Below are 13970 nucleotides of genomic sequence, written 5' to 3'. Positions count from 1 at the left end.
TACGCTGTCCTGTCTGCGCAGATAAGTTTAAAGCCATCCAGGGAAACCACTTTGTCCGGTACAAGCCCATCTAACAACCTCTCCGTGAAACCTTTGATACTTGCGTCTCTGTATCTCCCCTGGAAGCGGTTTAAAATGGCGATTTCCTCTGTCTTGTTGCGCCGCGACCTTACGTTTCCCATGACAACCGATGGTAGATATCTCTTCCTCCGCTTTGTCCTGCCACCCCTGCAGCCTCTCCGTTTCCTCTTTATTTCTGCAGGTATGTCTGGTCTTGCAGCGTGTTGTGGAGCAGGGCCGTTGTGCATATCAGCCTACAATCACATTAGCTGCTACCCTTAACAATGGGTTTGGAGTCGCGGACAAAAGGATTTCCCATTGCAGGATGAAAATATGTAGAAAGAAGGAGAAAGCTCAGCATTATAGTCCCAGAAGTTGGCTTCCTCTGTGCACATACTTTTCGGAAGTGAGCCGACGTAACAGGCTGCTGCATGCACAGTACCATCTTAACACGATGCAAACTGCTAAGTTATGACAAGATGCTAACTGTCACATGACACCATCAGGCATTTTCTCTTGTTGAGATCTCTAAGTTACATCACACTGTTTTGTTTGTTTCTTTTAGTTTCTGGAGAAGTGACCTAGTTTCAACTGTTTTTATTCACACAATTGGAGAGACTGATCAGGGGTAACATGCGGCCAAGAAAATCTTTCCTGATTTTTTCTCAGAAATATTCAAATAATCCCCAGAGAAACTAAAAGACCATAAATGTATTCTAATTGAAAGCCTCCTTTCTCTGAGGTAATGAAGTGGCAGATCCTTCATGAATGGTGCTCAAACACAGCGTAGATTGTGAAAACATAATTTCTCAAAATGATCCTATTGGGAGTTGGTAAAAGTAGTGATGAGACACTGTGTTGCGAACAAAAATACACATTCATATATAGTACTCAATTAAAATGTGACATATTATGCTGGGCTGTTTGGACAAATAGCTCACTAATGTGAGCTGTGTAGACGTACATACAACATACGCACAGTTCAAGACAATAAAGCTCTATAATGGGCTCATTTAGCAAAGGGAACCACCAGATCAGTTCATAAAACTGTCATTAAATACACAAACCAAGAGCGGCCAGAAGACAGCAAGTCTCTGTCTTTGTGTGTCCCTGGGGGTGTTTTTGATCTCCTAACTGTGATAATGTGATACCCAGCCTTTGTCTTTGATCACCATAACGGCTGGTAAACTCACACTGCCATTACCCCAGTGATGGCACAGAATTGTGTGTCAAGAGGGTGAGTGAATCAAAAACAAGAAAGCTGCTTTTAATCAGGCTGCACAGAAGGGATGAAGTAAGATTAATGGCAAAAAAACCCTTTTAGACATGAATAGGTGAACCGTGATAGCTTTATTTTATGTAAACTGACTGATTTTTGGTAAAAGATAAATTCGTTTTATGTTTAAATTAACATTTGTATGTGACTGTGCCATAAGATTATATTTTCAAAAAAAAATTCTGATGATTTGCTGCTGTTTAAATAAACAGAGCATAATGTGACCTCAATCATGTACATTATACATAAAAGGTTGATTTAACAGAGTTTGAAGAGAACCTATTGCCTATCATATTGGTGGGAGTAAGGATTCATCAAGATCACCTGAACTACAGGACATCCTAATCTTTTGAGGAAAAAGTGGACATTGCCACTTGCTGTGTAACAAATTAAGTTAGTGTAAAGAAATCGAATTTGCGATGAATATTCTAAACCAGACTAAATATAAGAATTTAAGATTACATTTGGTTGATAATTTATGTTAAAATATTCTTGATTAGAAAGTTTTCCTTTTTATGCCACACGTAAAAAAATGTCCCCTTTGACCACATCAAGCTTTTGTTATCATTGAAGCTAATCTTGTTAATGGAATGAAATACAATATGACCACCAACGACCATCCTACCAAACTTGATCTTCCAAGTTGTTAATACTTCCACAAAGTGAGGCTTTCTTTTATGGGCAATCACAGACTACAACACACCGTCCCCCTCGGTGGGTGCAGCTGATGCTGACTTCCTGAATGAACTAAATAACTTCTTTGGAAGGTTTGAGGCACTAAACAACACTCCAGCAATGAAAGCCATTCCACATCAGTGAGAGAAGGCACTCAACCTCTACATAGTCAACCCAAGAAAGACCTCAGGCCCCACTAACATAACCGAGCCGGTGCTCAAGAAGTGTGCAGGTCATGCTGTTGTCCTCACAGACATTTTTAACACCTTGCTGGACCAATCCATAGTGCCAGCTTGATTTAAGTCTGCCATCATCTTTCAGGTCCCAAAGAAGCCTCAAGTCACCGCACTCAATGACTACGGGCCTGTTGCACTGACTCCCATTATGATGAAGATGCCTCAAAAGGCTGGTTAAGGAACACATCATCTGCAGTCTCCCCCCAACATTCGGCCTGCTCCAGTTTGCCTACCGACAGAACCGCTCCACTGAAGAAGCCATCTCCTCTGCTTTTTACCTGGGCCTAGCAGACCTTGTGGAGAAGAACACCTTGGACTTCGGCTCAGCTTTCAACACCATCATTCCACAGCATCTGATAGTAAAACTGGGACAGCTGGGCCTTAATAAACTCCTCTGCAATTGGCTGCTAGACTTGCTGACAGACAGACCTGACTCAGTCCAGGTTGGACAGAACACCTGTGATGTCATCACCCTAAGCACAGGCTTCCATCAGGGCTGCGTCCTGAGCCCCCTGCTGTTCACCCTGACATATGACAGCATCCCCGGGTCACCACTAATAACATTGGTAAGTTTGCTGACGATGTGGTGACATGGTGGGCCTCATCAGTGAAGACGATGACCAGAGATAACAGTCTGATCCTGAATGTGGAGAAGACGAAGGAGATCATCGTCAACTTCAGGAAGAACCGGCCTAACCATGATCCACTACTCATCAACAGCTCAGCTGTAGAGGTGATTAGCAGCACCATTTCCTTGGGGTGCACATCACATACAACCTCACCTGGACTGTACACATCACCTCACTGGTCAAAAGGGCACAAAAGTACATGTACTTTCTGCGGAGGATAAGGAGAGCCCACCTGCCCCCACCCATCCTCACCACCTTCTACAGAAGCACCATAGAGAGCGTTCTGACCAGCTGTCTCACTGTGTGGTGTGGAGGCTGCAGCGCCTCAGACAGGAAGAAAGTGAGGAGAGTGGTGAGAACAGCAGAGAGGATCATTGGGGCGAGGAAGAGGCTTTGTAGCATCCGATGCTTCAAGCAGATTCTGCAACAGCTTTTCCCCACTGCAATAAGACAGCTGAACTGTTGAAAAAAAACTAAATCATGTCACAGACTCTGAATCACACTGATAACACCAAACCAGAATACTGAATACTGCACCATATACATTTGTCTTGAAATGCTATGAGCTTCCACATGAATAAGTTTTTGTACCATGTTTTTTTCTCCCACACTGTTTACATGTGATCACTGCTGCACTTTATGTACTGTAATGGAAATGTTCATTTCACTGTTAAGCTGCTGATCATTCACAAAACACTATTTGGTTTTGTATACACTGTAAGCTTTTCATATGGTACCTCCAAAATATGGCATTTGATTTAACAACCTAACCTGCTTTGATTTTAGACTCTAACCTTATTAAACCCTTGTAAGCATCGGCTGGTCTGTGTGTTTTAGACAATGTGCGAACAAGACATCTTTATTCTGTGCAACCTAGCCAGTGACGAGCATGAAAAGTAGGAGCTGGTATGTCATGACTCCCGTGCAGACCACTGAAGAGCAAGTTTGTTAATAAAAATAAATTGTTAAATTGCCAATGTTTCCTAATTCTTCAAAATTTAATCATGTAATCAAATAAATGAGGCCAAACAAGAGTCAACAGCAAAAAAAAGCTGTTTGGTACAGGTTGTGCCGGCCAATCTTTTTCCAGATGCAACATTCTAGATGGTTTAATGTAATTCAAAACATCTCTAAGATGTAATGCAAATACTTTTCTTTTTTCATATAGATGCCTACAATTACCTCAGAAATAATTATTCTAGAGCCTTACATGTAAATAAACGCAGGTTCACTAAATAATAAACTAGTTTTCTCATCAGATGAAGTAATCAGATTCAATTTGAAGAGGACTATGGTGGAAATATATTCTTCCAACACTTTGTGGCAAAAGATGTTGTGTAGAGTTTTATAAGTATTAACTATTTAACAGTTAAACACATTTTTAAATTATTCTTATTCAACAACGTAAAGCTGACTGTAAGACATTACATTATATTATGGAAACATTTTAGCCCATCCTGTATGGTCCATAGAGGTTTAAAGTACATAAAGTGGAACAATTTTCAAATATAAACAAACTTTGTTGTAGATTGCATTTCTGCCATTATTGTATTTCTGTAATGCCGACATCAGTTACAGTACTAACTTAACATTTTAATATCAGCTCTACTGTTTATACATATGATTCCCAAACTTTGACAAAACCTACTGTGCTTATACACTTATTTATCTTTTTTCCATTCCAACACTGTAAGCAGGCTATATGGAAGAATACGAAAAAAATATAATTTTAAACAGCAAAGATCAGATTTTAGCATTTAAAAATCTTGTAAGTAGATAGGAATTCAACCTACAGATGGCAAGAAGGGACAGCAGTGTTGCTAAGTCTGCTTATCAATTTAGCTTGTTCTTTTTCTGCAGACGCTTGGAGATTTCATGAGTCAGAGGTTGCGTATTTTTACACTTGTTTTAGAATGTTAAGTTGTTCATTCAGGCTTGGCTTTTATAAACTGTACTTTTATAAACTGTACATTATCTCACACCTCCTAAACTTCATTGTCATTTCCTGGTTATCATGTCCGACCGAGCTTGGCTGAACTCACACCAAACCCAGAGCTCATAGTGAAAGGGAAACAGTTGACAAGGCAGCGATAGAATGATGCATCCATGAGTTTCTGGGTGGACTCGTATAAGCCTCTGAGCAGACAGCTGCTTGCACTGCAACATTTTTAAGAACGGGTATACGTTGCCTCACCCCACTGATTGGTTGGAATGTACTTTGTACAAGTAATAAGTATTTATCATGAACTGTTTTATATGTGATACCAAGCTGACAAGGCTCCCCAGGCAATAACACACTGCTCAGAGCAGCCAGCAGCAGGGACCCTCGGGATCACAGAGTCTCTCATCTCCTCCCTTTCTGTGTGTGGTGGGACACAGGGGTGCGCCATGACTGTGTGGAAAACGACGGCATTTGTCATGAAAAATGTAGGAATGCGCCACTATAAGGGCTGAAACATGTGCAAAGACGATATGGCACACAGGATGCACACAGCCCGGTCAAGTATGTGGGGGAAACTAAAGCTTCAGACAAGAATCTAATTTCTTTATTTCATTGTTCTCATTGTTCAAATTCTAAATTGTATCATGATCCAGATCACCACAAACATTGTATGGGTTTTAAATTTGGTTAGCTACGGTACAAAAATCTTTCCACAACTTTTTCCCTCATCTCACGAGCCGTAAATACTAGTGTTGCACCGATACCTATAACATTTTGAGAGTCAAATGTTTCAACTATTGTCATCCATTCCAGGAAGGCAATAAAAATTTCTACTGAATTCACTTTGTATTAGTCTTTTTCCTGCTTCACAAAGGTAGGCAGCAGCTTGACAAAGCCATGATGGCAATTATTTTTGATCCAAGTAGGATGCAGTTCTTCCTATATACACACACACCTCAATTTCAAACAGATGGTATCAGTATCTGCTTAATCTCACTTCAAGTGTATTATTAATAATGGTGAAAGCTGTCTTTTTTTGTAAATGATAATCTGATCGTGTCAAAACACTCTGAAAAATATTTATTTTGTTATTAGTGACAAACTATAGCTATGTCTAAAATCATCTAGTCATAGCTCCCGTTCGTTGTTCCATTCATAAGGTCCATAGGAAAACTTGATTGTGGGAAAGGAAGTCCTGAGTGCTGTGCTTCCTGTCAGCCTTTAGCCATCCGGAAGTCATTAGAACAATATAAACCGACATTGATGATATCAGGCACATCTGGGTATACAGCTTTACAAAAAAGGAATTGCAAGTAAAACAACTTACACAAACTTAGCCAACAGATGAAGCTCTCTATAACTCAAATCAAAGCATGAAGGTGTATACTGTACGTTAACATGCATCATAGACAGAACATGCAAAGGAATTATGCTTGTTTGTTCATTTGCATGAGGTGGAATGTCTATAGGCATACATACGCTTCGGACAACACTGATGGTGAACAATGACACACCTTTGCTTTGGCTAAAGAGTACTAGCCATTTTGATTATTTTGGATGCAGCCTTTTCATTAATAGAAGTGCCTTAAATCTATAAGAGTTCCTCAGTGGAGTCTTAAGCTATCTGATAGAACCCATTAAAATGTCAGGTTAGAGAATTTACATGTCTTGTCTTATAGCAAGAAAGTTGAAAAATACACTGAATGAATATACTGCAGCTTGACAAGTATGCTAAAAACAAGAGGATTTACCCAGAGCCATTAGCTGAAAACTGAACAAATAATGGAAGCTAATTGATAATATATATGTTAGTTTTGTATGGCCAATTCTTGTTTCCTTAATAAGTCTGCTTTCCTAAGTCATGAAGATCAGCATAGAGCAATATCTTGATGTTCAAGGCTGAATTACAGCCGAGACCCAAGAGAGGAACCTAATTTAAGGACATTTAAAAAGCTATTTAGAGAGCAAAGGAACCATTGTTTAAGACCTTTCTAAAAGTTACAAGAAAGTCTTAACTTTTTGGAAGCATAATGAAATTAGAGGGGGTGATTTAGAAGTTTTACAAAAGTGTGTACTTTCTGTAAAGCCTCAGTTGTTGTTGTGCAATAAGACTGCTGAAACAGATTAGTAGCACAATTCAAAATGCGAATCAAATTAAAGTAATGAATAATTAGTCCATGACTCGAAACTAATGCAGTAATGTACACATTAATGAATCAATAATTGGACAGTTTAATTAGTTTTCTTTGCTTATCTTTGCAATAAAGCTGCTATATTAATGATATATACTACTTTTCAGTTTAGGGATTTAAGAAAAGCTATAGTAAGTGTTGTTAATTTGTAGTTGGGGTACTGGTGTAAGAAAACCATTGTGCTCAACTGGTTAGACTTCTCTTACTGTACAAGCAACATAATAATGATGCATTATTTTTTATCCCTCTATTCATGCACTTTTGCCCTTCTTTTTGTCAGCTGATTGGCAGTTTGCAGCAACAAATGAACAAGTGGTAGCAGAGGAATCTAATGCCTTAAGCACAGCTAAAAGAAAACTTTACTGCTTTGAAAAAGCCACAACTTCAAACTTCTGTATACTTTGATATTGGCAACCTGACTGTAGAGGTGAGTATTCCAGTTTTAGTAAGTAATAAGCCTGCAGAGATTAGTTCCAACCGTTTACACTTCCAGCTCCATTGCATACTCAGCAACTAATGTCTCAAATGCTATTCCTCAAGCTCCAATGTTATGCAGCTTTTAGATGCATCTGCTTCAACACACCTCACTCTGATAAAAGCTCATTAAGGGAGCTGTAAGCTTGAGTACTTGCTAATAAAGTGGTTTAGTCACTTAATTTAGGGGTGTAATATCAAGGGTGCACGTACAATTTGTAGCCAATTTAAGTTAAAGCCAATTGTATCATATTTGATACATGAGTTTTGAGACCTCTACATCATCAGTGTTATATTTTTATTCTTGAAAACCCAGTCTTACACAATAAGATGCATGTAGGGAACAGAAAATATTTAAAAGATTATAGAGAAACACCTTATGTATCAAATTTGAATTAAATAAATTATCTAATTTAACTTATACAAAATGTCTTTTGTCATTTTTCAGAAAGTCCAATAACAACTCTAATAATAAAAAAAAATAATTCTGTAAATTATTTTGTGATCCAGGCTTTAAATGGTTATATTCAAGATCACTCAATTAAAGTCATCTAGTTGAGTGAAGGGGACAAAGAAAAAGTAGGCACAGGCTTTACTTTCTGACACAGATTTACCCAACTATGCCCAACAGTGTGTGACGGCTTCAAGTTTTAACTTAGCTTCAATTTTTTACTTGGGGTAAGCTCCCCGGTAGCATAGATGAACAGTTCTTAACCCTAGTTTAGATTAACAAAAAAACTACAACAGAATGATGGCCGAGGCTTCATGAAGCATATATGCAATTATGCATTAGACATTTCTCTTTAGGAGAACACATCATGTTTAGTGAGAACTAATTAAGTGTATGATCTCTGCTGATTGACTATCACACCTGTTGGATCCTTCATGTTGCGTCTCCACTCAGGGGTTTCAAGCACAATGTAGAAGGAGGATTCCTTATTGTACTCCTCCCGGTCTAAGATTCTAACGGTTATGGTCTTCCTGCATGAGACAACACAGGTACACACAAACACATACAGAGGAGGTGGTAAATGCATGCATGAAAAACAAAAAGGGCATGACAAAGTATGCAAATTAAAACATGTACAAAACAAATAACCAAAACTAGGTGGTGCATGTGGTGAGATGAGGTGACCCACAGCCTGCTGCATGCCCAAGGACACATCAGGAGGAGAGTAAAACAAAGGGTAAGATCATACAAAACTGAATCTCCTCCTGTGGAGTTCCATGGGTTAATTGCATGCAGTCTCTGCAGTATGGCGGACACTCTGAAGCTTGCAATGGTCAGCTTTTAAAATTGGTCAGGAGGCTCACCCTCTTCTTGACCTTTGGCGTCATTGCTCTCCACGAGGCGAGGCTCCCCAATCTCAATGTAGAAGGTTTTGTTCTTCTCATACTCCTCGTCATCAATTATTTTCACCTTGATGATTTTACTGGGAGAAAAGGTAGGGGTAAGGAGAAGGTAGAGAGGAGAAGGAAAAGAAGGCAGAACGATGAGGACAGAAAAAGCCAGAAACTGGAAGAAGAAACAGAAAACAAGCAGCATTCCCTAGAGACTGTGTATGACACAGCCTATTATTTAGGTGTTCTTTTATTTAATGTTGCCTCTTTCATCTATGATGCATTTAAATTGACTTAAATAGCATAACAAGATGGGTCTCGACCTCTGATCTATGCTCAGCGGACACCTTATTCAAGACGCTATTAAAGTTTAAAGTAGATAGCAATCCTCTTGGTTAAAAGACACATACCTTAAATGGTAAAGAGAAACAGAAGTTGTTTGGAAAATGCTGGCATTTGGGACATAAGCATCAATCAAATCCAATCCCTTGAGTTTTCAAAAATGGTCCTTCAACATCCGACACCCATCAAGACAAAGAAGGCAGAATATATTAAGGCCAAATATGACCCCCATTTGTAGTTCTCTGAACCAAATGTATCCTTAAATAATGATGTTGTTCCAAGCTAAGTCTGATGACCTAAACTCAGGTTTAGGAATAAAAAATGTTTCTAATAAACACAAGACCCTGGGATGAGGAAAACTGATCTCTTAAAGCCTCTATAAGGAAGGTATATTTTAAAACGGAACCAACTGCCCTCTCTAATTACTAACACATGTCTGTAAAAAGTCATAAGGAGTTCATAATGCTGATCAGCTCTATAAATTCCTCAAAGCTCAATATGACAGAGATCTGCCCCAATGCGGCAGGAAACCAGAGAATATTCTATCCATTTTGCTCCACCTGCTAGAGCCATCTAACTTTACCCGCTGCATGAAATCCTAAATATTAAATTACCTCTCTATCAATCCATCTATATCAAGAAAATAGAGATTTGAATGATGTTTACTTGTTTTGGAACAGTATTCCAGGGAACCTAAACAAAGCCAAGACACAAACCCAAATCTAACATCCTTTCAAATATCTTTGAAAGCATACAAACTACTTTCTTAGATCTTTTCGTTGAATAAATATTGATCAGTTAGCAACCTTTTATCTAAAGCCTTGTTTTATTAGTAGAAGTGTTCTCCATTGATTCAGCTGCTTTTTTCCCCTCCTTTCTGTAGCCTTGTGTCCATCTAACTGAAATGTGAATTTTAAGCAAACGAAAAAAAAAAGTAAATGCAAATTTGCCGTGTTTCCATTTGGTTTAAAGTGAATTAACCAAGCGCACCAAAGTGTAATGTTGTCATACACTACGTCCTCGCTCACCTGTAATAAACAGGAAGTTGAAGCTGCACTCTGGCGTAAACCATAGATCAGTAATAGAGGAAGGTTTTAAAACATGGGCTGCTATCGAGCAAGTTGTTTCTACGTTCAAATTTCAGCTAGTAATGGCAATGTTGCTTCCATCCATGTCTTCTCGAATAATAGAAACATCCAAGAAGATGCCGAGATCTGAAACAGCTGATCAGTCATGTGAGGTAAAAATTCGCTACACCAACGCTGATTCAAAAAGTGTTTACATCTGGGGTTTTGTGCATCAAGCCTTTATTGATAAACCAAAAACTAAATCAAGCAAGTGTAAAAACTTTTATAGCAAATTTAGGGGAGTTTTTCTAATTTGGTCGTTTCCATCAAGCTTTTCTGATGCGTACTTTAGAACAGCATTGGAAAGGGCTGAAGGAAATGAACCTAATGTTCAATTGAAATAACTTTTCTCTTAACAAGTATACAGATGACATTGTTCTATCACCCCCCTGCATAATACGAGTAGGGCCTAGTGCAGCCAGCATGCTATCAGTAGAGTTATGACAGCAGGCCCTGCTAAAAAAAGGGTAAAGACAAAATAGCTTTGACAGGGTTGCAGGGAATGATCTACCTCAGATGCCTTTATTGCCTTTACATCAATAAGCAGGAAGGGGAATGAAGTGGTGCTGGTCTTGAATTTGAAATGCCTTTGAAAGGGCACAGATAATCAGCTCCTTGTTTACAGTAGCTTAATCTATGAAACAAGGGTTCACCAGACAATGCAGCAATATTTTCAAGTGTTAGTCGGTGTCCTCAGAGATTTTTCATACGTCAGAGATTTTGTCATTTTCTTTTTTTTTTTTTTTTGACCAAGTACTTGAATAGTTTAGGAGAGAAAGCTGTAGCAAAAAATGACACTCCACATCAAGGGCTTGATTGGTCAGGCAACTGAGACCACAGCTGGATAACTATGCAATAACCCTGCATAATAATCCTGCTATAAAAAACAAAAAAAAAAAAACTGTTATATGTAGACACACTGTATATACTACTGTATATATCCCATGCACCTTTTTCGTCCTTCAGACCCATCTTCTTCTTTTGCTATTTGAGCTGATGTAACAAGTAAATTTCTCCACTGGGAGATAATGAATAAAGTCAATCAATCAACCAATCAATATTCATAAGATACAACACTGTAATATTTGTAGCAACTCCCCTAGTAAATGTACTTGTATATAATATTTGCTTTTGCCTTTGACTATTCTTCTAATTAATACTACTGCTGTAGCTTGGTTGCTTACCTTGTCTCAAATAGTTAATTTTTTGGTAAATCTAACCGGATAATGAAGATAATTAAATCTGAATAAAATCAAATTGATGGATGCATAATATCCTGTTTTTGAACAGATTTAAAACATTTTATCATATTTTTCCAAGAATACATCTGCCAAATCGGAAATTCAATTGCACCATTTGAGATAAACTTAAACTCAATTTCAATCTAGTCTGTTAGGAAGTAAACATGTTTATACGTAGAGTCAACAGGATTAACATTGAGGCCTTTCTGAGACTTGTAACAATAAGAGCATTTTAAATATAGTTTTGAATCCTAAAAGACAAACTAAGCATGAAAATGGGAAAGAGATTTTACATTATTAGCAATAATATTGGAAAGGATTTTAGGCCAAGATAAAGGAGTCACGTATCAATAATTGAGAATACATGAAAAATGCAATAACGACCTTAAAGTCAGTGTTTCTCTGCACTCAGACGGATACGCAAGCTAAAATCAATACCTCTGCTTAATGCCATCAGTTTCACACATGAACATGATATCAAAACCTAGGATACACACTCATGACTTTGACCTACTAGTGCCCTTCATATATTTGATTTAATAAAAGCAATCAGCAAAAAACATTGCTAAGAGTTCTAATGATAAAGTACGAATGTGGAAACCAAGTACATTTCTCCAAGGGTCGTTGTCACAGAGTAAAAAATAAATAAAGTAAGAGTAGTTGAATCGATTAAACTTCTCATAGTGCACTGTGTGTATTGACGTGCATTCAGTATTGGAGCTGGCCTCGGTCATTCTTGACACTATTCATACTCCAGGTCATGGTTGTGTGGGGCGGTTTGCTCAGCGCGTGTGAATGTTAAGGAGTGCCTGCAGACAGTGGTGTTTATCTTGTGTTTTCAGTCTGGAACAAAAACCGTCACTCTGATCCAAATCCACCACAAGGCAATGATAAAGAAGCAGAGAGGAAACTCATAATCCGGCCCTGAGGATAGGAAATGGGAACATGCACACCCTTAATGTGTATCATCTCTAATCACAGATCTGGACCTTGTGTTTGAACGGTCAGTGAGCAATGTTGCATAATCACCATTACGATTGCATCCAAGCTCACACAATGGTTTACAAACTGTCAGCCTATTTAAACAAAACTGGAGGCATACAAACATTTTTTATACCGATACTGATGTTCTATATGGTGAGCAGACATTTCATTAAATTGAAACTTGTATGCACTACACTTCACTTGTTTTTCCAACATCACTTATAAGTGTTTATCCATCTAAATCTATAGATCACATAATAATCATCTACATAATTTAAACACTGATTATTTACTGCTGCAACATGCAAACACAAAAACATGCATTTAAAAGAGTTTTGCATGTTGCAATAAAGGACAAAGACACCCAACTTTGTCCCACAGCTGCAGCAGATGGAGAACAGAATCAACCTTCTGCTGCAGAGATTTCATCGACCACTAGGCTCTCAGTGGAAAACACAGTACATTTAAATCATCTCCTGCCACAAGATGGAACCTCTGAGTAGGTAATCTCTTTGCTGATGAAATTGAGATTCTCAGAGCATGTCATTAGTGTGAAACTACTTCCATCGATGGCAAACATAACCACTGTTAGCTCCCAACCTGATGGTTGTTTAAAGACCTTTGAATTATATCCAAACCAAGAATATACATAATGATGGTTTCAGCAAAATAAACTCTTGATAAAAATTATTTCAGAGGTTGCTGCCTTTATTTTAGTAGGACAGACCTGAATAGGAATGAGAGCACAGAGCTCTTATATGACATGGAACAAAGAGGAATTTAAAAGAATGGTGGTCAGCATGAGAGTAAAGATTTGGGCCTTCAAAAGAAAATTCTTTCAATCAAATCAGCCACATCATAAATGTTTTGTCTTTGAACCAAATTGTTCAGAGGCTCTTTTAAAAGTTAGATTTTTCAAGATCTCTTCCCTATGTATTGGAATTGTATTTACACCCATTGCCAGGGTTGACAAAACAAAACACACTGATTCAGAAACAGGGCAGATACATAAAAAGTCATAGAGGTTTGCATTTATAACTTTCTACAGCTAGTAATTTGGAGTAAAAACCATTCATGACTGATAAAAAAAAATAATAATAATAATAATAATAGTACAGAACCTCCATTTATGCAAATGCACTTCAACCTACCATAGATGCATAAAGTTTATGCATTATTGGTATTTTTAAAGTTTAAAAATTCAAAGCACTAGTATATGTAAAATAAATGCATGAGATGTACTAAAATATATATGTAATAGCGGACCAACTGATTTTTTATTTTTCAGTTACACAGTTTTTTAATCCAGGTGAGCTCACTAGGAGAGCATCCTTGGTTGCCAAAGGGATCATCGCTCCAGCAGACTCAGTCATTTTTTTCCTTCTAAGGTTTTTCTACTTCTATAGAAGTAGAAAAACACAGTGGGACACCCAGAGCTGGTATCACACTTG

General features: G+C 38.0%; 1 protein-coding gene across 2 annotated transcripts in view; it reads right to left on the bottom strand.

Moving 5' to 3' along the window:
* slc8a1 (solute carrier family 8 (sodium/calcium exchanger), member 1) overlaps positions 1-13970 on the bottom strand; it is a 170667-nt gene that overhangs the window by 58140 nt on the left and 98557 nt on the right. Inside the window, exon 5 of one of the 2 annotated variants that reach the window (XM_015395944.1) lies at positions 8799-8917. In XM_015395944.1, coding sequence (XP_015251430.1) covers positions 8799-8917 — 119 coding nt within the window. Of the gene's footprint in view, positions 1-8355; positions 8466-8798; positions 8918-13970 lie in introns of both variants that reach the window. The other variant, XM_015395945.1, reaches the window with a different exon arrangement.

Source organism: Cyprinodon variegatus, unplaced genomic scaffold (genome assembly GCF_000732505.1).
Source record: "Cyprinodon variegatus isolate N-32 unplaced genomic scaffold, C_variegatus-1.0 Scaffold768, whole genome shotgun sequence".
In the NCBI taxonomy this organism is placed as follows: Eukaryota; Metazoa; Chordata; class Actinopteri; order Cyprinodontiformes; family Cyprinodontidae; genus Cyprinodon; species Cyprinodon variegatus.
This window is presented reverse-complemented; position numbering and strand designations above follow the sequence as displayed.